Source organism: Mauremys mutica, chromosome 1 (genome assembly GCF_020497125.1).
Source record: "Mauremys mutica isolate MM-2020 ecotype Southern chromosome 1, ASM2049712v1, whole genome shotgun sequence".
NCBI lineage: Eukaryota > Metazoa > Chordata > Testudines > Geoemydidae > Mauremys > Mauremys mutica.
In genome coordinates, this window is record NC_059072.1 from 238848088 (window position 1) to 238875379 (window position 27292).

At 43.4% G+C, this 27292-nt stretch overlaps 1 protein-coding gene across 4 annotated transcripts in view; it reads left to right on the forward strand.

Moving 5' to 3' along the window:
* Positions 1–27292, forward strand: part of LOC123362890 (arylsulfatase D-like) — a 47277-nt gene that overhangs the window by 4129 nt on the left and 15856 nt on the right. Inside the window, exons 2-11 of one of the 4 annotated variants that reach the window (XM_045003444.1) lie at positions 740–856; positions 3219–3280; positions 4103–4237; positions 10396–10517; positions 10723–10845; positions 12607–13030; positions 14991–15127; positions 17736–17870; positions 26387–26549; positions 27092–27213. In XM_045003444.1, coding sequence (XP_044859379.1) covers positions 3258–3280; positions 4103–4237; positions 10396–10517; positions 10723–10845; positions 12607–13030; positions 14991–15127; positions 17736–17870; positions 26387–26549; positions 27092–27213 — 1384 coding nt within the window. In that variant the 5' untranslated portion in view covers positions 740–856; positions 3219–3257. Of the gene's footprint in view, positions 1–739; positions 857–1957; positions 2237–3218; positions 3281–4102; positions 4238–9320; positions 9355–10395; positions 10518–10722; positions 10846–12606; positions 13031–14990; positions 15128–17735; positions 17871–26386; positions 26550–27091; positions 27214–27292 lie in introns of those variants that run through there. The other 3 variants (XM_045003452.1, XM_045003437.1, XM_045003454.1) reach the window with 3 other exon arrangements.

Here is a 27292-nt window from a genome sequence, read left to right on the forward strand (position 1 = left end):
TAGTAGATTTTGATATGAAGGAAGTGACAGTGTACTGTGTATAATGTATGTGATTTATTTTAAGATCCATGCTTGTTGTGCAAAGTGAAAACAATAACAATGTCAACACTGTCAGGTTATTCATTTATTTTTTATTAAATATGTAGTCTAAATAATAAAATTAACAATTTTTCAAGCCGAACCTGTATTAATTATAATGAACAATGCCATATTATGCAGTATTCGTTTTTGAAAGTTTTATAATAAGCGATGGTCCGGGGGGAGGGCAGACGGTGGAGGGGCGGAAGGTGGAAGTTTCGCTAAGGACGCAAAATATCCTTGCACCGGCCCTGGCCCTAACCGCTAGGTTATTGGCTGTAACAGGGTGGTCTTGTTACCCCAAGGGTTTTCTCTGTGCTAGAGTTGTCTCAGGAATACCTAGAGGACACGGCACATCTGTCCAATATGTTATTGACACAAGTAGTACAGGGGAGTCACATCTTACTTGGGGGTTAGGTTCTGAAGTCAGCGCGTAAGGCGAAAATCACATATAGTCAAATGCTCATTGTGTGAAATGGCGGGCGGAATCGCCTGCACTACAGGTACAGTATTTAAATAGCTGTTTCTCTCTTTATTTTGCTGAGCGCGTATAGTTAAAATTGCATACGTTAAATGCACCTATGATGCGACTCCACTGTATTTCGAAAGCAATGCTTTAGTAACACAACAGTCCCTCTAATACACCAATCCCTGTCAGTAGGCTAAGAGCATCCCAAACCACAATAACATACAGTTGGAAGTGATGCTGAAGTGAAGATGGCCAGTCTTCCACAGGTCGTTGACGACAGCCTTCTTGAAGTACTTAAGCATCTCTCAGGTCAAGTTCCTTGGGTTTCTCTTCATTCTTCTTTTTTTCTCAGGTTCCTCTCAGGTCTCCTTCAAGTTTCTTATTGTCACCTTTTATCTCTTTTTCTTACCTTCCCTCACCTTCTCTATCCCTCTCTCCTTCCTACACACACAGGCTCTTTTCCCTTTTACTTACACTGCTCACTTCTTCTGTTCTACACTGCTCTCTGCTCTCCTTACATACACTGATCCTCACTCTGACACTCTCTCACTGGCTTACTCACAAACTCTTTGACAGATTGACAGCTCTGCCTCCTCTCTGACTCTCTCACTAACACACTCTGACTCTTATACCATGAAGTGTTAAAATCCTTGTGCATTTTATTATAACAACCTGGTATATGGATTGTGCCAGCTCTTTCTCAGACCCAGAGTTTGGTTTGGAGACCAGAGGCCCATTAAACAGTGATTAGCTAAGAGAAAGCTGGGGTAAACAAGATAACATTGCCTTTGCTAAGATATGCTTGGTCAGTAGAAATGCCAGATGTTGAAGCAATAACTGAATAATTATGTTTCGTCCAATGTTTCAGATTGAACAAATGATCCCTGTTCCTATTGTGTCGGTCTTTTCTATAGGGAACATTCTTCCCACAGATCCAACCTTGAGTTTATGAAAAGTTGGCACATGTCAGTATAAAGATATGGCATCCTTCCACCTCCCTTCCCAGGGACCAATGCTTGCCTTAAGACATAAAGGAGACAATCTGTATTGTCATATACTTTCACTGTTTCTTTGCTTTATCCCCTAGGAATGTACCTGTTGAACAATCAAAGGAGTTGATCCATTCCTATCCCCAAATCCTGACCCCAAATCAGAATTTAACATATTTTATACTAATAACATTTCACCAAAGTATTAATTAAATGTTAACTTGCTAACTTGAGACCATGGGCGGAGACATTATGTAACCTTTTAACCATTGGCTAATGTGCTATCTTGTCTTGCTGCAAAACCTATCCCAGGGTGTGGAACTGCCTACCCCGTCACTTTCCTCTGCCCATGGAAAATCTATATATTCTATTTTATAATCAATTGATTGACAGTGTCTCTGAGCCTAATAAGCAAGGTGACACTCTGCCAGCGCTGTGTGTAATAAATTCCTATGCTTGACTTCTACACGGTGTGGATTTGTGTCTTTCATACCACACTTTATCTCACTTTTGCTTAATATCTTCTCAGAGCCTGTGCCAATATTGCAACGTAGTATCTAAATGCACTCAACCTTTATAATTAACTGCCTTACCACTGCTTGTTGTTTTCCCTGCCAATTCTTCGTGCTACGTGCTCCCCTACCTTCAGCTAAAGGTGGACTGGTACCTCTGTGCTTGCCTAGCACAAAATGGCGGCAAGGTAACAAAATGGAGTAACTTTGGTTCTTTGGCATTGGGCTCTCTCTCTTTCCTGACATGGGATAGGTGCTTAACTCCAGGAGAGGATTCACTTCCGAGAAGCTGAAGTAAATGGAGACTCCTTCCTCTGACTCAGACTTCAGTGCCTGGCTGTTTTTGAGGGGAAAGGCATTGACCCTCACCTCGTCCTCAACATTTCCTATTGGCTAGCTTAGGCGACTCCCTACTTACATATAGAGGCACTTACCTCTATATGCATTGTACAGGGGGCTTGGGATCCTAACTCAAGGCTGTGGATTTTACTAGGAGGAGGGCTCCAAGTTAAGCATTGGAACACTGAGTCCCTTTTGTAGATATAGCCCTTAGGCTTTATTTGAAGATGTGCATGCCATGTTTAGCTGTTTGTAATCGAACAGTAAGGCTCAAATTCTGCACCTGAAAGATGAATGTTATTCTCTCCTCCCAAGCAAAATAAAATAACTTTACCTAATAGTGATGTTTTGTTTATCATTTAACGCAAAAAACCCCAAACCATTCAGTGAAATCCCAACAAGTAAAATTTCTTTGTGTAAATTCTGCATTTGGCATTTTTTATTCTTGTTTGTTTGTTTGTTTGTTTGTTAGGGTGCTTGTGGGCTCATTGTTGCAAGGTAATGAGCACCTACAACTCCCATGGAAGTCAGTAGGAGTTGAGAACAGTCAACAGCTTGCAGGATTGAGCCCTGTACTGCATAATCTTTAATTGTATTCATGAGCGTTCCTTCATACAAGAAGTGTCTTAGTTTAATGGGACTACGTCTGTAAGTGCTCATGAATTTAGGGGTTGCAAAGTCTAGCACTAACTGTTCAGCATGTCTACATTTTAGCTGAGAACAATGGTAGTGTGACCGTTGTGATGTCTGATGGTTAATAAGCAGGCATGAGAGCCTTATATCTATATCTATATTTACATCCTATTTTTTTTTATTTTTATTTTTTTACAGAATTTTGATGTTGTCAGCTGGTGTGTGTCAGAAGAAGCCATGAGACACCTGAAACTGCAATGGTAAGAGAAGAAATTAATTAATGGCCCTTTTTTGGCTTTTGAAATTTTGTGTATAAAAATATAGCATGATCTTTTTTTAATCTATTGAAGTTTTAAAAATATTTAATGTGGGCTCAAAATTTATGCCCATTTAAAACTACTGTCTTGGTCTTGTAAGACCTGGAGGGAAGAACCATTCTCCATCAGGTCAAGGAACAAAAGTGGAGCCACTGAACAGTAACTGCAACCTTAATTTTACAGTTACCCTTGGAGCTGGTGCATTGTTTCTTTGCAGAAGGAGGGCCCACTGGATTTGTGTAGTAATGGAGCCAGCAGAAAAGTCCTTCTCTCTCACCCCAGACCCAACCTACCTCCATACCACCTCCAAATCCTAGCATTGTAGCTCAAGGGAACCCTACCAGAAATATGTTCATGATATGCTGGGGTCCAAACCCCTGACTGCATTCTTTGTATTTTCCCACCCTAATACAGTGAATGAAACTGCAGTGTTTCTACTGTGTGAAGATCTCTGCATGAAGAACTGCACACAAGAAGCTATTAGCAACGTGCAACAAGAAGTTTTATTAATCCTACAAAACCCATAGAATATTCTATATATGCATGAGCACTACCTTCTGGCACCTTAGATACTTATTTACATATGTATATGTATGTACACACACACAGATATCTCATAACACTGCGCTTATGGGGTGTGGGAAGCATTTACAATTAATTGGAACCATTGAGGAACCATCTCAGTCTGCACCTACTTTAAAATGAGTCAGAAAGTTACAAATGTCCCCATTAAATAAATCTTTTCTTTTAATTCTTGAATTTCAGGAACTGGCTAGCCATTTTGCTGGTTTCATGCTTAAGGACATATGCATCAAGTGCCTCTAAACCCAATATTTTACTGATGATGGCTGATGATCTTGGTTTGGGGGATGTAGGCTGCTATGGCAATGATACACTAAGGTAAGGTCCTAGACTACAAGGTAAAGTCACATTGTCATGGTCACTGTGGCATGGATTGAGGAGCAGAAATCCATCAAAATGGCCCCAGAATTTTCATCTTGGTGTGTAGTGTTGTCCTCTGGCCTGGTGGAAATAGAGTCAAGAAAAAAGTTAGGCATACTTGAGTCAACCAGTATCCCACCATCTCACTGTACATAAGTGCTCTTCATTTTCCTTTGGAGTGTCCTAATGATAACACAGTAGGCTGTGGCTTACAATAGATATGAGAACAGATTCAAAACTACTTAATATTAGAAAAATAAATATTAACTAAAGTAACCCTGGGCTTACTTATTTAGGCAGCTGCCTGTCATCTTAGGAGATCATTTTAAATATGTTCTTTTCAGTGTTCAGTATATAGAAAATAAATGGGCTACAGTAAGTGTTACGTTGCAAGGGACTTTCTTGGGATGGTTGTTGATTCATTTGCCCAGATGGACACGTGTGCACACATGCGCGTGCATGTACTCCAAGGCTACATTTGAAATTGGGATTTGACACCTGTTATATCCTTGGGGCAGCCGGAGTAGGAAGCAATCACTTGAGGCCAGAGAGCAGACAGCTAACCAAAACCTCCATTTTATTTACAGACCATAATACTCTAACTCAGTTGCCATAGCAGCAAAAACCATGACAACCAAATACACAACATATTCCTCCCCCCCTAATAAGAACATCCCCTAAATAAAACACACACTAGACTAGAGAAGGAGGGTAGACTGCCTCCATTCCCGGCTAAACCCTGGGGATTATTTTGCCCCATAACCGTGGGTTCGCCCTAGCTAGAGATCCAGCCGATGAGGAGGCCTTCTGTCTCTAGGTGGATTACGGCGAACTTCTGGTGTTATTGCACCCGAAAGCACTAGGGGCTCAGGGTCCGCAGCACGAACGGGTGAGGAGGTGGTATCAGCTCGTGCTGGGCAAAGGGGTATCTCAGTTGCCGGCAGTAATGGAGGAGAACAGTCAGGAACAGGTGACTCGTGATTCGGTGCCTCACCAGAAGAGGTGAAGTCAGACCCCTCAACTGCAGATGGGTCCTGAGGACTGGCATGACCTGGCAACAGCTGATCTACATGTCGCCGCCAGGTAACATTCTCTGCAGTCTGGACTGTGTAGGAAACAGGTCCTGTTTGAGTGATGACTGTGGCCGGGACCCATTTAGCTCTGGAAGTATAATTCCGAGCCAAAACTGGCTGTCCCGGGCTAAAGGTTCGGTCTTTTGCTCTGGGTGCCCGTCTGATGACTTGATATTGCTGCTGATGTTGCACAGTTTGTCGGGGTTCAGAAGGTTTCAGCAGATCAAAGCAAGTGCGCAGCTGTCGTCCCAACATTAGAAAGGCTGGGGATGCCTGGGTCATAGCATGAGGGGTGTTTCTGTAGGAAAGTAAGAAGATATCCAGACGCTTTTGAATGGAGTGTTGTCCCCTTGCTGATTTCAAAGCGTTTTTCATTGTCTGCACAAATCTTTCAGCTAATCCGTTGGTGGACGGATGATATGGTGCTGACGTGATGTGGTGTATCCCATTTGCCTTCATAAAATTTTGAAACTCCTGAGAAACGAACTGCGGTCCGTTGTCGCTCACAAGTTGTTCTGGCAGACCAAAACGACTAAAGAGTCCTCGTAGTTTTTGGATAGTACTCTCTGCAGAAGTGGACTGCATTATAGAGACTTCTGGCCATTTAGAATGGGCATCTATTGCCACCAAGAACATGCTTCCTTCAAGGGGGCCAGCAAAGTCAACGTGAATACGTTGCCACGGGTTTTCAGGCCAGTCCCATGGGTGTAGGGGTGCCCACTGGGGTGCATTCCTCACACCCTGACATGACATACAAGCTTTTGCCTTCTCTTCAATAGTGCTGTCCAATCTAGGCCACCAAAAATAGCTTCGTGCAATTTCCTTCATGCGCACTATTCCACAGTGACCGGAATGTAGCTGTTCTAACATCTGTGATCTCAGCGGTGGTGGAATAATGACACGTCTCCCCCACAACAAATAACCAGATTGGACCGATAACTCCATCCGTTTGGACATGTAGGGAACAAGGTCGGATGAGACCGGAGAGGTTTGTCGAGATTTTCCATGCATCACCAGGTCCATAACTTGGGACAATACTGGGTCAACGCGAGTTGCCTTCTTTATCTGAGTAGCAGTGATGGGTGTATTCTCTACCTGTTCAAAGTAAAAGATTTCCTTTTGGGCACTATCTTGATGTTTGACCGGCAAAGGCAACCTCGAGAGGCCATCTGCATTGCCGTGCAGAGTGGATTTCCGATATTTGATTTCATATGTGTGTGCTGAAAGTAACAATGCCCAACGTTGCATACGACTAGCAGCTAATGGGGGAATGCCTGTGTAGGGTCCAAAAATTGACGTCAGAGGTCGATGGTCTGTAAGAAGAGTAAACTTTCGCCCAAAGAGGTACTGATGAAACTTCCGAATTCCAAAAACAATTCCTAATGCCTCACGTTCGATTTGGGCGTAGTTAGTTTCTGCTTTGCTTAGAGTGCGTGAAGCAAAAGCAATAGGTCTCTCTTCTCCCGAAGGCATAATGTGTGACACGACTGCTCCCACTCCATAAGGGGAGGCATCGCAGGCCAATTGCAGGGGTAAGGATGGATCAAAGTGCGTTAGAACTTCAGTATTTAACAATGCATCCTTAGCTTTGTTAAATGCAACATCACAGGCTTCAGTCCACTTCCAGGCCTTGTTCTGCCCAAGGAGCTCATGAAGTGGTTTTAGCAGTGTGGCTAACTGTGAGATGAACTTTCCATAATAGTTCAGTAGTCCTAGAAACGAGCGCAGCTGGCTTACATTTCGTGGTGGGGGAGCCTCCACAATAGCTTTAACTTTTGCAGGGGCCTTATGAAGACCTGCAGAATCGATGATGTGTCCCAAATATTCAACGGAGGGCTTGAAGAATTCACACTTGTCTTTGCGAACTCGTAGGCCATACTCTTCCAATCTTTGTAGGGTAGCCTCTAAATTCTTTAAGTGATCCTCTTCATTTCTTCCAGTGACCAGGATGTCATCCAGATAGCACTGAACTCCTGACAAGCCACACAAGATCTGGTCCATAGCTCTCTGGAACAGGACGGGAGCCGATGTTATTCCGAAGGGTAGGCGACAGTATCGATAAAGCCCCTTATGAGTCACAATAGTCAGCAGCTCTTGGGACTTTTCATCGACGTGCATCTGTAAATATGCTTGACTCAGATCAATCTTACTGAACTTCTGTCCCCCAGCCAGGCCTGCGAAGAGGTCATCGATGCGGGGAAGCGGGTATTGCTCTGCACACAACACTGGGTTGACAGTGACTTTAAAATCCCCGCAAATCCGGAGAGAGCCATCTTTCTTCACTATTGGAACGATAGGAGTGGCCCATGAGCTATGGGTAACTGGTATTAGGACTCCATTGGTGACCAGGCGCTCCAGGTCTGCTTCAACCTTTGGCCTGATGGCATATGGCACAGTTCGGGCTTTCAGATATTTTGGTGGACTGCCAGGTTTAATGTTCAATGTCACAGTGATTCCCTTCATACTTCCCAAATCATCTCCAAAAACAGCAGCATGTTTCCTTAGTATAGGGGTTAGACTGGTTTCTTCTTTAGTCATCCGGTGCACTTCTGCCCAGTTCAGTTGAATCTTCCCAAGCCAAGACCTTCCCAAGCCAAGACCATTAAGGCTGGGTAGTTACCTCTCACCACAAACAGTGGCAATCTAGCGGCCTGTCCATTGAGCTCCACCTTAACATCAATAGTGCCCACCATGGGCACAGCTTCTCCCGTATACGTCTTCAGAACAGTTTTTGTTGCCTTAAGCGGACGATGCTGTAGCTTTTCTTTATACACAGTCTCAGAGACCAGCGAGACAGCTGCACCGGTGTCCAGTTCCATGCGTATAGGTTTGCCCTCCAATAAGGGGGTTACCCAGTATTCATGTGAGCCCGCTGCCAAAGACAAAACATGCAGTGGCACTTCCTCTTGTGATGAGGTGTCTCCTTGATCATCCTGGGTCTGCTCTAGAGTATGCAAGGTTCCTCTTTTTGTCGGCCAGACCACAGGCCTCTTTTTCTTTTGTTTACAGGCACACTCAATGTGTCCCTTTTTGCCACAGTGTCGACACACCAGGTCCTTACACCAGCATTCTGATGCCTGGTGACCCAGCTTACCACAGCGGTAACATTCTTGACTCTGCACAGTTTTGTGGGTCGGTTCTTGTGACACTTTTTGCACCCTAGGGGGTGCACCGATGTATTGTGCCTCCCTTGTAGCCAGTTCCATGGAGACAGCAATATCAACAGCCTTCTGTAAGGTAAGCTGAGCCTCTGTCAGTAGGCGCTTCCGTATAGCTTCACTGTACAGGCCACACGCTAACCTGTCACGCAGGGCATCATTTAACATTTCTTTAAATTCACAGTGTTCTGCTAGCTTTTTTAAAATGGCTACAAATTGTACAACTGTTTCATCTTCCTTTTGGTCTCTTTTGTGGAACCTATATCTTTCAGCAATTACCAGTGGTTTTGGGGAAAAATGGGACCCCAGGATTTCCACAATGTCACTGTAAGATTTAGTTGCTGGCTTAACAGGGTGCAATAAGCTGTGTAGCAGAGAGTAGGTTTTAGCCCCTACAACACTTAAGAATATTGGCACCTTCTTCACTTTTGTAATGTCATTTGCAATAAAAAAAAGCTCAAAACGCTCAGTATACACATGCCACTGCTCTATATTCTCATCAAAAGGCTCCAGGGGCCTGATCAGAGTAGCCATGATTTTTAGTTTCACTTTCACAGTCAGTGCAAAGAAGCAGCTTTTTTTCTTTGTTTGGTCTTTACCTTGATTTCTACTTCCTTCTGTTACTGGAGCAGCACCAGGATCCCACCCTCGTTGCCAGTGTTATATCCTTGGGGCAGCCGGAGTAGGAAGCAATCACTTGAGGCCAGAGAGCAGACAGCTAACCAAAACCTCCATTTTATTTACAGACCATAATACTCTAACTCAGTTGCCATAGCAGCAAAAACCATGACAACCAAATACACAACAACACCAAATGCCAGCTCCAACCAGCACAGGTTTAAATGTAATATGTGCATGGAATGATGTCTCCATGTCCATGATATAGTTATCCCAAGATTGACTTGCCCATTTTTATTTAGACATATTAATAGTGTGTGTGTGTGAGTGCATAACGAAAGTTCTTGGAAGAAAGAGAAATGTCTTGTTGTTATAGTCATTATTATGTGTATTCTGGGTATTTTACACCTTCCTTTCTCCAGCTTTGGCAGTTGCCAAAGAGTTGATGCTGGACCTGATGTGGAATTTGTTTGTTTCAGTATGTCAAATCTTATTTCTCTTTCTTGAATGGGGTCCAAAGGCTGGTGACAACGTATGTTCACTTTAATAAGACAGGCTAGCTTTCTGACAGGCACAGTACATGCAGCTGTTGTTCTCCTTCTCTTTGAGGAGTTTTCTGATAGATGGTAATCATTTTAATTGCAAAATTGAGATGTTTATTAAAAGGAAAATGTAATTTAAAAGTTTAAGAATTGTTTCTGAAGAACTGAGTGGCAGGCACAAGAGACAACTGGATTTTTTTTTTTAAATTTAATTGTACTATGTGTTTGCAATCTCAGTCATATACAATATATAAAAACAGCTTTAAATCAACAAAATGTTACTCAAGTCTCATACTACAAAGTGATAAAACAGAAAAGGACCATTCTTGTATCTTTTATTTCTGCAGTGAAAATGCAAAACGTGGTTCCCTTTCTGTGGACAAGGGGAAATAAATCCCTGTATTGTCACATATCCATATCTGGTTCTATATGCCAATACAGTATATCCTTTCTTCATCGGGGATGTACTCTTTGGTTCTTGTTTTTCTTTATTGAACATTATTTATCCAGTGTAACTGTGTTGTGTTGTGTGTTTGTTTTTTTATTTGAATCAATACCTCTCCCAAATGGACAGTGGTAATGGTAATAGGACTAATATAAACATTTTCTCACTATTTAGTTGTATATAAGGCAGACAGTTTGTAGATTCATCCATGATGATCTTGAACATGCTGCTTTATCTTGGGTGTGTCTCAAATTTGATCAAAGTTTGTTTTTCTTTTTAGGACCCCTAATATTGATCAGCTGGCAAAGGAAGGAGTGAAACTTACTCAGCACATTGCTGCAGCTCCACTTTGCACGCCAAGCAGAGCTGCTTTCCTGACCGGCAGATACCCCATCAGATCAGGTTGGACCTCTCTTTAATGGTTCACTGTTGTCTAAACAGTACAATTTTCTATTGCAATTAAATAGATCTTGATTAAATAGACCAGTTCTATTGATTTTGACAGCATATCATTGCATTTTGGTTTTAAGTAAAACATGACCTTCCATTCATTGAAGAGAACAATAGGAAAAGAAACAAGTAATTATTATTTTGTACTATGCTTTAGGAATGGGATCCAGCACTAACCAGCGTGTTCTTTATTGGATTGGTGGCTCAGGAGGGCTCCCTCCAAATGAAACAACTTTTGCCAGAATACTGCAGCAGCAAGGTTATACCACAGCACTTATAGGTACAGTATGTAGAAATTAGCTAGACTAAAGCTTCCAGTCTATACAACTTCTTAAGCACTGTAACATTTTGAAATATAGTCTGTTTACAAAAATCCATAATTTACATATCTGATAAGCCCAAACTAAGTAAGTATGGGTGTACAAAGTAAACTGAAAGCAGAAAAAGGGATCTGGTGAATTCAGTACATAATGTTTTAGGAAACACCCACAGAATATGTATTGACTTCTGAGAGCAGCTGCTTGCCAGACACTACAGTGGTCTTAAACAATTACAGCTCAGTCACTCACCTGCCGCCTGAACTTTTCTATGTTTGTGCATCCTGTATATTACCAGAGCCAAGTCTCTTACCAGGACCTTCATGAGCTGTACCTATATTAGGTGAGGCACAAAGTGGGAAGACACTCATTGACTTCACTGGTGGATCAGGCCCCACACAGTGGGCAAAAATCCCACTGAAGTCACTAGGAATTGTCTGAGTAAGAATAGCAGGATTTGTCCTTTTTAAAGAGCACTTTTTTCAAAAAATATTGTTCTAAAAAGTGAAAGACACCTACTGTGTTTTAGGCATACTGAGGGTGAAAATTAACCTTTTTGTACATGGCCAGCACAGGCCTGTGCACCATTTCAGTCTTTATTAGCTCTTAGTTTGTGGGTTTGAGAAGGACTTAATAATATATAGGTCTTGTGCTAGCCCTCTTCAAAGGGATGAACATGACTTGGGATAGTGCAGACTGGTTCTCATGTTATACTGTAAAACACAACAAACAGCAGCTAGTAGTACTCAGAGGTCCTTTACCAGTCTTGGAGCCACTGAGCCCATAGTCATAGCTCTTCTATAACTATGCACTCTTCTGTGTCAACATAACTTAATTGTTGTTCACATAGACCAGGGGTCGGCAACCGGTGGCTCGCGGCTCGCCAGGGTAAGCACCCTGGCGGGCCGGCCCGGTTTGTTTATCTGCCGTGTCGGCAAGTTTGGCCGATCGCGGCTCCCACTGGCCGCGGTTTGCGGTCCCAGGCCAATGCGGGAAGCAGGAAGCCGTGGCCAGAACATCCCTCAACTCGCGCCACTTCCTGCCTCCCGCATTGGCCTGGGATCGCGAACCGCGGCCAGTGGGAGCCGCGATCGGCCGAACTTGCCGATGCGGCAGATAAACAAACCGGGCCGGCCCGCCAGGGTGCTAACCCTGGCGAGCCGCGAGCCACCGGTTGCCGACCTCTGACATAGACCATAATTGTTAGTATGCTGTAGAATTAGAACACCATTTTTGGAATCGTTTTAAAATAAATTTAGCCAAATAAGGTGGCAGTGCGGGGGCTGAGCGTGTGTAGATCCTGTTACAGAGGAATTCCCTCCCAGGAGTGGATGTCACACTAAACTTTTAGGCTTTCTGATGTAGCCATCAGCTCCTTCTTGGATCCCAAAGGATCCTCCTTTTAAAGTAAGGGCTAACTTACAATTTAAGATAACCAGCATCAAAAAAAAATTTCCATTCTTGATCTATTCAGTATGTGTCTCCCCTCATCTGGGCTTTCATCCTAACTGGAATTGGAATTAGTTGAGTTAGATGATGGTAAATTGTTTTTTTCTAGTTATTTTATGCTTCCACATATAAATTTAACCTCTTCCATCCCTGACCTAGACTCATCTGGTCTGTTTTGTATTTTCATTTAGAAGGAGCGCCAACATTTTGGAATATAGGCAGGGGCACCCAGTGTCAATGATATATAATTTTAAATCTTTCATTTATATTTTCAGGAAAGTGGCATCAGGGTATGAACTGTGAATCCCACAGTGATCACTGCCATCACCCTTTAAACCATGGCTTTGACTATTTTTATGGCATGCCTTTTACCCTTGTGAACGAATGCCAAGTTAGAGAAAAACATTGCCTCAACTCCTGGGTGCAAGCTAAATATTGGCTTTACAGTCAGATAATTGCCCTTACAGTGCTCACTCTTTTGATTGGAAAACTGACCGGCTTATTCTTGGTAAAATGGAAAGCAATCATCTGCTTTGCCCTGTGTGGTTTCCTGTTTTTCATCTCCTGGTTCTCCAGTTATGGATTTGTAAAGTATTGGAACTGTATCCTGATGAGAAACCATGACATTATTGAACAACCAATGAAGCTAGAGATAGCCACTTCCAATGTACTTAAGGAGGCTGTTTCATTTATTGAACGGTAACCAATATATATCATATTATCCTTTAATGTTTCTTAACTATATTGTTACTATAATGTCTCTAATAGTGCAAGTCACCATTGGGTTAGGCAGCTAATGTACTAAGACAACTGCTTATCATACTGACCGGTATTGTTTCCTTGTGTTCCCCTGGCTGACTGTCTCCACCTCTTGCCTCTAATACTTAAACTGTGTGAGCTCCTTGGGGCAGGGACCAGTTCTTTGTTCTGTTTTTACAGCACCCTGCACAATGGGGTCTTGGTCCATGATGGGGGCTCTTAAACAGTACCACATTACAAATAACAACAATTTTAGCTTGATGTCTGTAGGTTAACATTCCTCAAGAAAATAGTCCATAGGCTGAACAGTTTATCGAAAGCAATACTGGATTTTCCAACTGTATTAGTTCTTTGTAATAGACAAAGCTCTTAATTCTCACCTTGCAAGGATTCTTGTGTGAAATCTGAGCTAACGCACAGTGAATGAGTATCCTTTTCACCAGTGCACAGGGCTTTTGCAGTAAAAAGGGCAAAATTCTCCCCTCTGTGCAACATCTTGACTGTGCTCAACCCCCTAAACAGAAATCCCTTTCTCTGTTACAGAGAAAACATCAATCTTTTGGCTGGGAGTTTACACGTTCCTGCTAATACAAAGATATTTTGTTTATAAATGAAATATTTAGTGTGGAAAATGTTCCATTCCTGCATGCACCTGGAATTTGTTTTTCTTCAATTTTGCTTGTCTGAAACCTCACAAGCACAGTTGTAAGATGCCATCTGCATCTAACCTAGAACCGGAAAAGAAGCTCCATTCCTGTTTTGAACCCAACCCAGGATCTGAACCATTAAGGTAGATCTTTTCCCCACAAGAACCCCAAAACTTAAAGAAGGTTGAATCTAAAATTCTAGTTTTGGCCCCTTGCTAACAACAGGGCCGCCCAGAGGATTCCGGGGGCCTGGGGTCTTCGGCGGCGGGGGGCCCCCGCTTCAGCGGTAATTCGGCGGCGGGGGGCCCCTTATGTTCCGGGACCTGCCGCCGAAGTGCCCCGAAGACCCACGGCAGGGACCCCTGCTGCCAAAGTGGGACCCGCCGCCGAAGTGCAACCGGGTCTTTGGCAGTAATTCAGCGGCAGGGGGCCCCTGCCGCGGGTCTTCAGGGCACTTTGGTGGCGGGTCCCGGAATGGAAGGGCCCCCCGCTGCCGAATTACCACCGAAGACCCGGCTGCATTTCGGGGGCGGGTCCCACTTCGGCGGTAATTTGCCGGTGGGGGGTCCTTCCGCCCCGGAGCGGAAGGACCCCCTGCCGGTGAAGACCGGGACCGGAAGAAGCTCCGAGGGCCCGGGCCCCACAAGAGTTTTCTGGACCCCCCAGAGCGAGTGAAGGACCCTGCTCCAGGGACCCTGAAAAACTCTCGTGGGGGCCCCAGCGGGACCCGGGGCCTGGGGCAAATTGCCCCTCTTGCCCACCCCCTGGGCGGCCCTGGCTAACAAGAACGATTAACTGACCTCTAAGACTATGTCTACACTCCAAGCTAGAGACATAATTCTTCTGCTCATATACACATAGTCACACGAGCTCTCATAGAGCGAACGCACGTATCAATACAGCGTAGCCATGGCAGCACGGGGGGGCGGCAACAGAGGCACAGTTTCCAGGGGATTTGTGCTTGGCACAATTCAGCCATGCTTCTACTGCCGCTGCCTGTGCTACCGTGTCTACACTTCTATTTAGCCTCATGCTAGCGTGATGAGAGGTAGTGCGAGTATGTGTACAAAACCGGGCATATCACACCCCTAGCTCATAGTGCAGACATAGCATAACGTGTGACACTGAATAAACACCAAGCAATATATTTCAAGGCCATTTGTTTGGTGGGGGTGGGGATTATTTTTTCAACTAAAATTCTTTTTTTCTGAGACAGTGACAAGTTTTTTTTTATTTTTTGTTTTTGTTTTTAGAAACAAGCAAGGCCCTTTCCTCCTCTTCGTTTCCTTTTTACATGTCCACATACCCCTTGTCACCACAGAGAAGTTTCTTGGGAAGAGTAGACATGGTTTATATGGAGATAATGTAGAGGAGATGGACTGGATGGTGGGTAAGTGGTGCGTGGTGGATTTTTTTTTTTTTTTTTTTTTTTTAATGAGACTGACTTTAAATAAATAAATGGGGGTTTTTTGGTCTAAAAAAAAAATTAAAAGGCATGGTAGGTACCATTATAATTTACAACAACAAATAGATTTTTAACTGCCTGAAGCAGGTCTCTACAATATACGGATGTGCCAGAGGACCAGGACCCTGTACACTGCCCCTTGCTTTAAACATGTATATGTCATTCTTAGGAAGCAAATACAAGCAGTTGTTGTGGAGTATATTTCTTTTAATTAAAACTCTATTCTGTGTAGTGCTGTGATAATTAGAGAGAAGTATGATGTAATCAAATTGTAGAATACAAACACTTCATTACATCTGGCCTCAAAGAATGCCTTTAACATACATTTAATTCAGCATGGTTCAGACATGACAGTTGTCAGTGTAAAATTGAACGTGCACAGTGTACTCAGATTCATAGATTCTAGGACTGGAGGGGACCTCGAGAGGTCATCTCATGGCAGGACCAAATACTGTCTAGACCATCCCTAGGGGCTGCGGGAAGCTGCAGCCAGCACATCCCTCGTCCCGCGCCGCTTCTGGCAGCCCCCATTGGCCTGGTGCGGCGAACCACAGCCAGTGGGAGACGCGATCGGCCGAACCTGCGGATGCAGTAGGTAAACAAACTGGCCCAGCCCGCCGGGGGCTTACCCTGGCAGGCTGCATGCCAAAGGTTGCTGATCCCTGCTTTAATGTATTTATCCCCACAACACCCCTGTGATGTAGGGAATTGTGATCTAGTGCCTAGGGCACTGGATTGGGACTCGGTGACTTGGGTACAGTTCCCGCCTCTGCCGCTAGCTGACTGGGTACCCTTCAGCAAATGACTTCCCCTCCCGGTACCTCAGTTTACCCATCTGTAAAATGGGATTAATGACACTGATTGCAAGAAGCCTTGATATCTACGGATGAAAAGTTCTATGTTAGACTTAGGTATTAATAATCATTATAATTATCACAATTTTACAGCTGGGGAACTAAGACACTGAAAGGCTAAGTAATCAAGGTCACACAGGATATTTGTGGAGGAGCATAGACTAGGTTAGTGCCCTAACCACTAGACCATCCTTCCTTTTGATGCACTTGAGCTGTTGCTCCTCATCTGTAGCCACAGGAAGCACCTATTGCCAGTGAGTTTCTTAAATACTGGGCTAAAAGTTATGAGGTCAGACCTGCTCCCCAGCTTTTTGTAAAAACAGCATAGGTGCTTGTCTCAGATCCTAGCAAGTGCTCCCTGCTGGCCATCGACTAGGACTGCTGTGAGGGGAGTCCAAGCCTCTGTGCTCTGGATCCACAGGGTGTTAAGCTTCTGGAGCCTCAGCAAGCTGCTGCACTGTTCCTCCCTTGGCTAGGGCACTGACTCTCTGTCTGCTACCCCTTCTTGGAAATGGGCCCTAGGACAGGTGGGCTGAAGAGCTCCCTCAGGACCAGCACTTTGACGTGAAATACCCCTCTTAAACACACCTCTCCTAAAACTCCATCCCAAGATGTGAAGCTTCTGAAACTCTCTCAGGGGCAGCCAGTCGTAGTGAAGCATTCAATATGCACGCGCGCACACACACACACACACACGCTATGTACAGTCTAAAACCTTTATGCTCTTCTATACTTAATTGTGCAAAGCACAGGAGAGTACAGAGCATTTAAAACAACAAACACTAAACCCATATTTAATTCCCTTTCCATGCCAGGGCATGCTTTGAGCTGGTCTCTGAGTCCCTGCTGTGGTCCAGAGCTCTTGAGGCTACGTAGGTTCAGGACAGTGGGCAGTGCCCGCCCTCCCAATGGAGCTGCTACTTACTATGTGACCCTCTCTCTCTCCTGGCCAGGAGAAAATGGACTGCTGCCCTGAGCAGACCAACTTCAGCCCTCTTTTTTCCGCCCCCCCCCCCTTTTTTTTAAACCAGTCTTTTGTCCAAAGGGAATAAATTTCCAGCAATTGGATACTTAAGAGTCAACTGCCCTCTATTGTTGTTTTGCCACCAGCTTTTGGAATGTTCAACCCAACATGGAGACAGACCATAGAAAAGGCAAATGTTTGAACATTGAAAGTGGAGTGTGCAGCTGACATAGATACTAGCGTTCATAATTTTACACAGAATTAATAAATTTTACAGGCCTATTCTCAAATCATCACAGTGCCGAATCCCATGAGAGGGTTTGCAGCTCAGAATTCCAAGCAGAGGGAGGTGCCTCCCTGCAGCCCAGACTTAGGTGCCCAACTTGCCAAGTGGGGCAGGGTTTAGAACACCCCTCTTACCTTGGTATCTCCCATTGACTAGTTTAGGTGGGGAACCACTAGCATACTGGGCTTCTGTGGTTCCCATTCTGAAGTGCCCTCTTTCCCCATTCATTCTATATGGAGCCTAGGTGCCAACTCAGACATGATGAATCCCAGTGATTTTCTACATGCTTAAAAGTTAGGTGTGGTGACACTCAGCATCACCACGCCTAAGTTCCTTTGTGGATCTAACCCACACTGACTTCACTGGACTCTGGATCAGGTCCTTAATGACACGTTTCTCACTACTGAATAGCACTATTTTTCTTTATAGGCAGAATTCTGGATGCTATTGACAAAGCAGGATTGAAGAATAACACATTCACTTATTTCACATCTGACCATGGAGGACACTTGGAGGCTCAGAAACAAAATGCCCAATTAGGTGGTTGGAATGGAATATACAAAGGTGAGAACACTGTAGACTGTCTGTGGGACCTTATTTTAAGAAAGAAGATGCTATAAATAGGTCCAGGTTGAATATATTTATAAAAAGTTATATTCTGCTTGATCATGGAGCTCAGAAAGGCAACTAAAACCCAAATAGTTTCCAATCTCCAAACTCACCAGCATCTATACTTGTATAACAATACTGTGATATCTGAGCACCAGTCTTCAATGTATTTATCTGCAACACCCCTATGACGTAAGGAAGTATGGTCATCCCCACATATGGATGGGGAACTAAGGCACAGAGAGGCTAGTGTGTCTACTGAAATAGGAAGTCTTGGCAGAGCAAGGACTTAAATCCCTATCTCCAAAGCCCTGGGGTAGTGCCCTAACCACTGGACCATCCTTCCTCTCTTCCATGCCAATAATTCTATACCAATAAATGCAACTGGATAATGGCATGGAACATATGTTTATAAAATTTGTAGATGACACTGTTGTGGAAAATTGACCACACGGTTGATTTTGGATCAGACAGCCTGAAGCTCCTTTATTTTATACAAGTATATATGCAAGGAGAGTCAGCATGGCCCAGGCAAGGTGGCAAGCTGCTCTGCTCTCCATAAATTTCTAATCAGCTTATAAAGGTTAAAACCACAGACAAACTACACATACTTCCGTATTAATTACCTTATTTGGAATACATTGCAAAATTTAATAAAGGACAAAAGCAAAAACAAGCATCTCGCCCACTAGCCCCCCTTCCTGTTACTCACTGTCTGTTCTTTTGCGGTCAGTGACCTTTCTAACACTGTTGTGGTTATATATTTAATAAGCCTGGCTACTGCAAATTATGCTACTTGAGGACTTTATCACTCTGCCCCCTCATGCCGTTTATACACACAAAGCCATTGTTCCGTTTTGGGAACTTTCCACTGTGACTTCTTTTACCTCTTGACACACAGAAGCAACTTTCCATCACTCTGTCCCCCTCTTCTCTGCCCCTTGTACACAGACAAGCTGAACCAAAGTTCAACACAGCTTAGAAACAAGCTTATCCAAAGTTTAGGCCTAAAAGCCTGGCCAAAGTTGTAAGCTCACCATATTTTCCCTCAACACCAAGCTGGGAGGGGTTGCAAGTGCTTTGGAGAACAGGATCATAAGATATCAGAGGGGTAGCCGTGTTAGTCTGGTTCTGTAAAAGCAGCAAAGAATCCTGTGGCACCTTATAGACTAACAGACGTTTTGCAGCATGAGCTTTCATGGGTGAATAGACTTGCATCCGAAGAAGTGGGTATTCACCCACGAAAGCTCATGCTGCAAAACGTCTGTTAGTCTATAAGGTGCCACAGGATTCTTTGCTGCTTTTACAGGATCATAAGAACGGCCGTACCGGGTCAGACCAAAGGTCCATCTAGCCCAGTATCCTGTCTACCGACAGTGACCAATGCCAGGTGCTCCAGAGGGTGTCGACCTATCAGGTAATGATCAAGTGATCTCACTCCTGCCATCCATCTCCATCCTATGACAAACAGAGGCTAGGGATTAGAATTCACAATAATCTTGACAAATTAGAGAATTGATCTGAAATCAACAAGATTAAATTCTATAAATACATGTAAAAAGTACTTCACTGAGGAAGGAAAAATTAAATGTGCAAATACAAAATGGGCAGTAATTGGCTAGTACCGCTGAAGAGGATCTGGGGGTTACAGAGCAGTGCTTCTCAAGCAGGGGTACGTTTACTAATCCACTAATTCACTAACTTAAAAAGGTTTCTTCAAAGTGTCCTCACTAAAAACATAGGAACAAGCTTTTAAAAATTTTTCTTAGTAAGGGTTTGTGGGTTTAGGCCTGGGTGCTTCTGTGAAGTGTTTTTTTTTTATTATTTTTTTTTAATTGGAACATACAAAAGGGATGTGTCTTCATATAGGGTTGTCTTTTCAAGTGTTTATTCCTTTAAAAGACTTTCACCTCTATTTGTTTAAAAAGTGGGGGAAGAAACAAACTTCGTCTCTCTGATCCACTGGTTTACAAAATAAGGGGAATATAAACTGTCTGTTACTAAAACCCTGTGGTTTTAAATGTGGGGTGCTTCTACGTGCTCTTTTTTTTTTTTTTTTATTGAAACACTCCTGTAACTAAATGGATGTGTTTTCATATAGACTTGTCTTTTCATGTAATTATAAAGCAGGGCTTTATTTCTTTACAAAACTTAATGTAACTTGCATTTGTTAAAGTTTCAGAAAGAAGCAGCCTTCTTATCTTTAATCCACTAACTCAGACGCTGTTTTTGCCAACACGGGCTTTGCTCCTGCTTCATGTTATCCTTATTAAAAAATGACTCACGTTAGTCTAAAACATAGGGAAAAACTTAAAATATTTTTCTTAACCTAGCCTGATAATTAATAGTTTCAATGAGTTTTTTTGTTTGTTTGTTTTTTTAAGCCACCTTTTATAGTTTTTACCATGTGTTTTACTAAACAGGCTCTGCCTCAGTAAATTCCCCTTTTAAACCTAGTTTTCAATATTAATGTTTAAATGCTCTTTTTTAACTTACCCTTATATTTAATACACCTTTTACATTTATTTCAAAATTTTCTATTCTTCAATAACCTGCCAAAATAGGCCTTTAAAATCATTTGTCTCTCCTTACTCAAACTCACTAAAAATCTTTTTTCTTTAATAACTTGCCTCTCTTCTTTCAAACTAGCCCTCTAAAAACAAAAATCTCCTTTTTTTCTTAAGTTCTCTTTTTTTCTTTAATAACCTACCAAACTAACCATTTTAAAAGCATCTCTCCTTACTCAACCTCACCAAAAAACCTTTCTTTCCTTTTTTCCTCTAAAGCAGGCCTGCACAACTTGTAAAGCAGCAAGGGCCATATTACTCCAAAGAAAACAGCTGAGGGTCCGACCCCACCCCCCAAAACCCCCTCCCCCAGCGCCACTCCCCCCCCAACACACACACACACACACACACACACACACACACACACACACACACCACTGCCCGCCCTGCAGAAACAAACCCTTCTTCCCCAGTGCCACCCTGCCGAAACAGCAGTTTTGAACCTTGAAAATATGCTATAGTGGGCCCCTAAGGTAATATAATTAAGGTAAAAGAAAAATGTCTTTTTGCTAGAAGTAGAATAAGATCTTCTCCCCCAGTTTGTAATCAATTGCCCTGTTGTGTGAATGAGGAAGGCGTGGAAGGCAGGCAGGCACCTCCGGACAGCTGCAACCCTTGGAGAGGGGATGGGAGCCAGACCAAGGACAATCAAACTTGTCAAGTGGGCTGACTAGAGAAGAGCAGACAGACATACTGGCGGCCTCGGGGGTTAGAAGCAAGCACCTTCCTTTGGGAACACCCTCTTTGCAGCATTGAGACAACCCCCAGCCCAGCAAAAAGAACCAATTTTTATGAGACAAGATCAGTAGAATAGGTCAGCCACCGACTCTCACCTCCTCACCCCCCTCCCCAAGTATAAAGCCCGCCACTGCCCGCCCGCTCGGCTCATCAACCCCCCCCAGCTCGCCTACTCACCCACCGCTGCCCACTCCCCTCCTCAGCCCCCCACCCCCCTGCCACTGCCTGCTTGCTTGGCTCGTTATCCCCCACACACACACACACCCCTGGATCACCTCCTCACCCCCGCCCCCCCGCCTCCTCAAAACCCCTCCCCTGCCGCCGGCTCACCTGCCCCCCCACCACTGCCTGCCCGCTCGGCTCATCATCCCCCTAACCTCCCGGCTCACCTACTCAGCCCCCCGCCCACCTGTGGGCCGCATGTTGTGCAGGCCTGCTCTAAACCTTAACCCAAACTTTCTTTTTTTAATCTTTAAACTCTCTCTATTCTTTCAACCTTTTTCTCTAAATGTATCAAAACACAAACGCACAACACTCCCCCTATTCAAACATAACAATTTTTCAAAATGGCCAATGGGGCCGAACTTTGGCGCCAACAGAAACGGGGATAAAGGGCGGGACATAAGCCCTCAATGGGGCGTGAAAACCTGTCAAAAATACATGGTGATGAATACTATCGAGGGCTATACTACTTGGGAGTAAATTTGTGTGTCTCATCCTTCCCTTGCACTCATGCATCCTTTATCCAAAATATGCATTTGGCACTGAAGTTAAATACGTGTTAACAAAATCAGAAAAAACAGTTTTTTAAAGGGGTGATTTAAAATCCCTTCCCCTCTCCATTGCTCAATTTTAACAAGGAGTCCAGTGGCACCTTAAAGACTAACAGATTTATTTGGGCATAAGCTTTCCTGGGTAAAAAACCCACTTCTTCAGATGCGTGGAGTGAAAATTACAGATTCAGGAATAAATATACTGACATATGAAGAGAAGGGAGTGGAGAACCAGTGTTGACATGGCCAGTTCAGTCAGGGTTGATGTGGTCCACTCCCAATAACTGATGAGATGTCAGTTCCAAGAGAGGGAAAACTACTTTTGTAGTGAGCCAACCACTCCCAGTCCCTATTCAAGCCCAAATTAATGGTGTTGCATTTGAAAATGAATTGTAGCTCTGCAGTTTCTCTCTGAAGTCTATTTCTGAAGTTTTTTGTTGAAGCATGGCTACTTTTAAATCTGTAATAGAATGTCCAGGGAGATTGAAGTCTTCCCCCTACTGGCTTTTGTATGTTACCATTCCCGATGTCTAATTTGTGTCCATTTATTCTTTTACATAGAGAATGTCCAGTTTGGCCAATGTACATGGCAGAGGGGCATTGCTGGCACATGATGGCATATATCACATTAGTAGATGTGCAGGTGAATGAGCCCCTGACGGTGTGGCTGATGTGGTTGGATTCTCTGATGGTGTTGCTAGAGTAGATATGGGGACAGAGTAGGCAACGGGGTTTGTTACAGGGATTGATTCCTAGGTCAGTGTTTCTGTTGTGGGTGTGTAGTTGCTGGTGAGTTTGCTTCAGGTTGTGCAGCTGTTTGTAAGCAAGAACTGGCCTGCCTCCCAAGAACTCTAAGAGTGATGGATCATTTTCCAGGATAGGTTGTAAATCATTTGATGTGCTGAAGAGGTTTTAGCTGGGGGCTGTACATGATGGCCAGTTGTATTCTGTTCTCAATTTTCTGTCTCTTGACTATTGTCTTGTGATGTTATCATGTCACTAGTTCTCCTGTTGCCGAAGGCCAGGGATCAGCAACCTTTGGCACGCGGCCCACCAACGTAAGCACTCTGGCGGGCCAGGCTGGTTTGTTTACCTGCCGCGTCCATAGGTTGGACCAATCACGGCTCCCACTGGCTGCAGTTCACCACTCCAGGCCAATGAGGGCAGCGGGAAGCGACGCAGGCTGAGGGATGTGCCGGCCACCCCTTTCCGCCATTGCCATTGTCCTGGAGCAGTGAACCACGGCCAGTGGGAGCCGCGATTGGCTGAACCTGCGGACCTGGATTAACTAACTGGCCTGGCCCACCAGGGTGCTTACCCTGGCGAGCCAGGGGCCAAAGAAAGCCTATGACAGGGATCAGCAATATCTTTACTGGTATTTGTCCTCCTGTTGTAATTGATTGCCAATATCTTGTTAGGTGCAAACATTTGCAAAGTATCAGGACATGGTGGCTCAGCCTCAGGCAAACCACAAAATTTTGTGCCCCAGAACAAACATTTTGTGGAGAGCCTGTTATAAAACAATTAGCATTTAGATCAATTAGCTCAAATTATAACAGGACCACCAATTCTAGTCTAGACAAAGCCAAAGCATGAGTCCCCCAGGACCTGGATTTTTAATATAAAAGGAGGAAACGTAAATGTGTCTTCCCTCACAAAAAAACACAGAGGCCCCCAAATCTTCATGCCTTCTTTACACATCAGCAGACGATCAAACACAGGCACAGTCTCAGTTATTGCCCCTTTACAGATCACCTTTTAAAAAATGAAATTATCCATTACATTTCTAATTCCCAAAAATCAAGGTAACTGCCGACTTTGTGGGGCTGAAAGACTGGATCTGGATGTGAAAATTTGTCCCTTTCTGCAGTAGCAAGTACAGAACAGGTTAGAGTAAGAGAAAGCTGATAGGTAAGAGGTCCTCAAAATAAAATCTTGTCTTGGAAATAGCTACAGGGTTTGTTTAGTAGTAAAGATTTTTAGGTCATTTAAGTGAGATACAGTCCCACTAAAATAATCATGTAGCATCCAAATTTTACACATACTTGGGGCTCAAACTATGGCTCTGATCCTGATATTTCTCTCTCAGGATCAGTCATGGATAATTTCCATCACCCACTTCCCTTTTGGGGAAGCAATAATTAAAAAACTGTTCAGGGGCTGAGGTAAGATTTATGGATCAAATGACCTAAATTTGCACAAGAGATTCTCAATATACATCCTCCCCCTGTATTATGAGCTTCTTTTAATTTTAAGCAGCAGAGAGTCCTGTGGCACCTTATAGACTAACAGACGTATTGGAGCACGCGCTTTCGTGGGTGAATACCCACTTCAACATGCATCCGATAAAGTGGGTATTCACCCACGAAAGCTCATGCTCCAATACGTCTGTTAGTCTACAAGGTGCCACAGGACTTTTTGTTGCTTTTTCTCACCATGTTATTACAAGAAAGATACAACAGAAACAGAAGGGGTTCAAAGAGAGACAATGACTGAAGAATGGAGAGATTGCGGTATAAGAAAACAAAAGAAGAAATTAGGGCCATTACATTTAAAAAATAATGAGTCAGACAGGACATGATATCGATATAAAAATAATAAATGGTTGGGAGAATATACATTGGGTGTTCCTATTTATCCTCTCTCGTAACAGAACTACAATGGAGCATCCAATGAAACTGAAACACAACAAATTGAAAGCAGATTAAAAGACAAAGTTTTTAGCCTAATGCATAAGCAAGCCATGGAACTCATTGTCATTATAAGTCATCATTATGGCTAAGAGCTTTGTATAATTAAAAAAAAGGGATAAAACACTTTTATGGACAAGGAGAAATCTACTATTACATTAGATAGGATTTTTTAAAAATTAGAACAGATATGGACCCTAATGCTTCAGAGCACGGTCAAAGACACTTCTGCTATGGACAGGTTATTCCATCATTGTCCACTAAAAGGTTCTCATACCTTCCTGTCAACTTGTCAAGCATACAATTCTGGCCGCTGTCCTCAGCCCACTGGTTTACTGGCCAAACTAGCATGTTAACCTTGATTTCACATGTCTGTTTCCTGTGATACTTTTCATAAGTGTCTGGCTGGCTTGCCACATGGTGGCAGGCATAAAAGAGCAGAGCAAGTTTGTTTGGGTACCTGAACTCCATATTTTCATACTTTACAATGTTTGTTTGTTTTTTTAACTTAACTTTGAATTTCCCGAGTACCAGGGTTTTGGTTTTAAACTAAATTATTTTATTAAGGTCCTCCACTGCAGTTATTTAATACATATTTATAATCTTCTGTGTAGCTCAATAGTGTTTTTTTCCTCCCTGGGAATTATTTAGCATTCTCTTTGGTTTTCACTTTGAAATGCCATTAAAAGTAGTGAATAATATGAGTTAAAAGAGAGCCAATTCATTGTGATGCCTGGGGATTGGCGTTGAATTGAGAGATGATTAGAAGAATAGAGAGGGAGCTCAAAGAGAGGCCATACAGACTACATTCAAGGACATTGCAACATGACTGTAGATAGCCTCACAGAGTCTCGTTTGCTGCAGAATATTTGCAGAGTCCCCTTTGGGGCTCTGCAATACTTCATATTCCTACATAGCACACTTCCTTCTAGAATTGTCTCAGAGCATCCCTGCAGTTGTAGATTAGTTTGTGGAGTCCTTGAAGACTGTCAACTATCTCCTAGAGTCTCCTGCTGCGTCTATGAACCATTTTGCTAGGCTCCCTCTATTTCTGGTTGGAACTGCCTGATGAGCCCTTTGTATCCCACAGTTGCTTCCCTGAGAGTCATACGGGATTTTAATCTCTCTTCTATTGACTTTGTGTTTGTTCTGTCAGATCTTGGAAATCAAGGAGCCCTCTGCTGTGGTTAATTTACATTTAAATCACAAAATTCCACACTAATGTTGCAGATCTGAATTTTGTTTATTTTGGAGGTTAAGAATAGAACTGTCCCTCATGCCTCACAACCATGAATTGCCTTAGCAGCCATAGGAGAAAATGGCCTAATATAAAGATGGTAGTAGTATTCAGCTGGGAAGAGCAAAGTTAGTACTGCGTTTAACCTTGGCTTTCTTTGCTCTCCTAGATTTAGTGAGATTTATTTTCATTTAAAGAGTGTTTGAATATGGGGGAAGGGATAGCTCAGTGGTTTGAGCACTGGCCTGCTAAAAGCATTGCCAAGGGTTGTGAGTTCAATCCTCAAGGGGGCCATTTGGGGCAAAAATCTGGGGATTGGTCCTGCTTTGAGCAGGGGGTTGCACTGCATGGCCTCCTGGGGTTCCTTCCAAGCCTGATATTCTATGATTCTAATCTGTAAATTCACAATAACTTGAGTCCCTGTCCTAATGACTCATTACTTGTGGTACCATTTCTCTTACAACAGGTGGAAAAGCCATGGGAGGCTGGGAAGGAGGGATCCGTGTGCCAGGGATATTTAGATGGCCGGGAGTATTGCCTGCAGATACAGTTATTGATGAACCTACAAGTCTTATGGACATTTACCCCACAGTGGCTCACCTGGCTGCAGGGATAATGCCTCAGGACAGGTATAGAGGCTGTTTCATAAACTATATTTGCTCCATTTCACTTGCAATGAAAAGATTTGATATTGCGCATCCTGATATACAGTTGTTTGTTTTTAAAGGGACATTGTCAGGTTAGAAGTCATACAGTTTTAAAAAACAAATGTCCTTATCTTTCCTCCTGCTTAGCTCTACCCATCCTGTCACTTTTAGCCCCAGCGGTTAGGGTACTCACCCAAGAGTTGGGAGACCCAGGTTCAAATCTTTGCTCTGGAACAGACCAAAAACAGAATTTGTCAATTCCCTGAAAAGTCTGATTGGTGTGTGGGTGGTTCTTTTTGTTTTGTTTTTGTTTTGTTGTTTGTTTGTTTGTTTTCCAGAACTGCCACTGAACTGAAAAATCAGTTGCTCAAGTCTCTATAGCTGTGGAATCATATGTAATTTTTAAATGCTTGCATTTCCTGATTCAAATGGTAGCTTGTTTAAGAATTGTCATTTGCAATGAGTACTGACTGCACAATGTACTCACCCCAGTTTGGTGACTTCCATTCTCTCCCTCACATTAGGGTGATCGATGGGCAAAACCTGATGCCTTTACTGCAGGGAAAAGTTCGGCATTCAGAGCATGAGTTCATGTTTCACTATTGTGGGCTATATTTACATGCAGTACGGTGGCACCAAAAGGACAGTGAGTATAAATATTTCCCCCACAACAGGTGATGATTAATATGTAAACAAAGTCGAACGGGCTCTACCCTGACATCTGG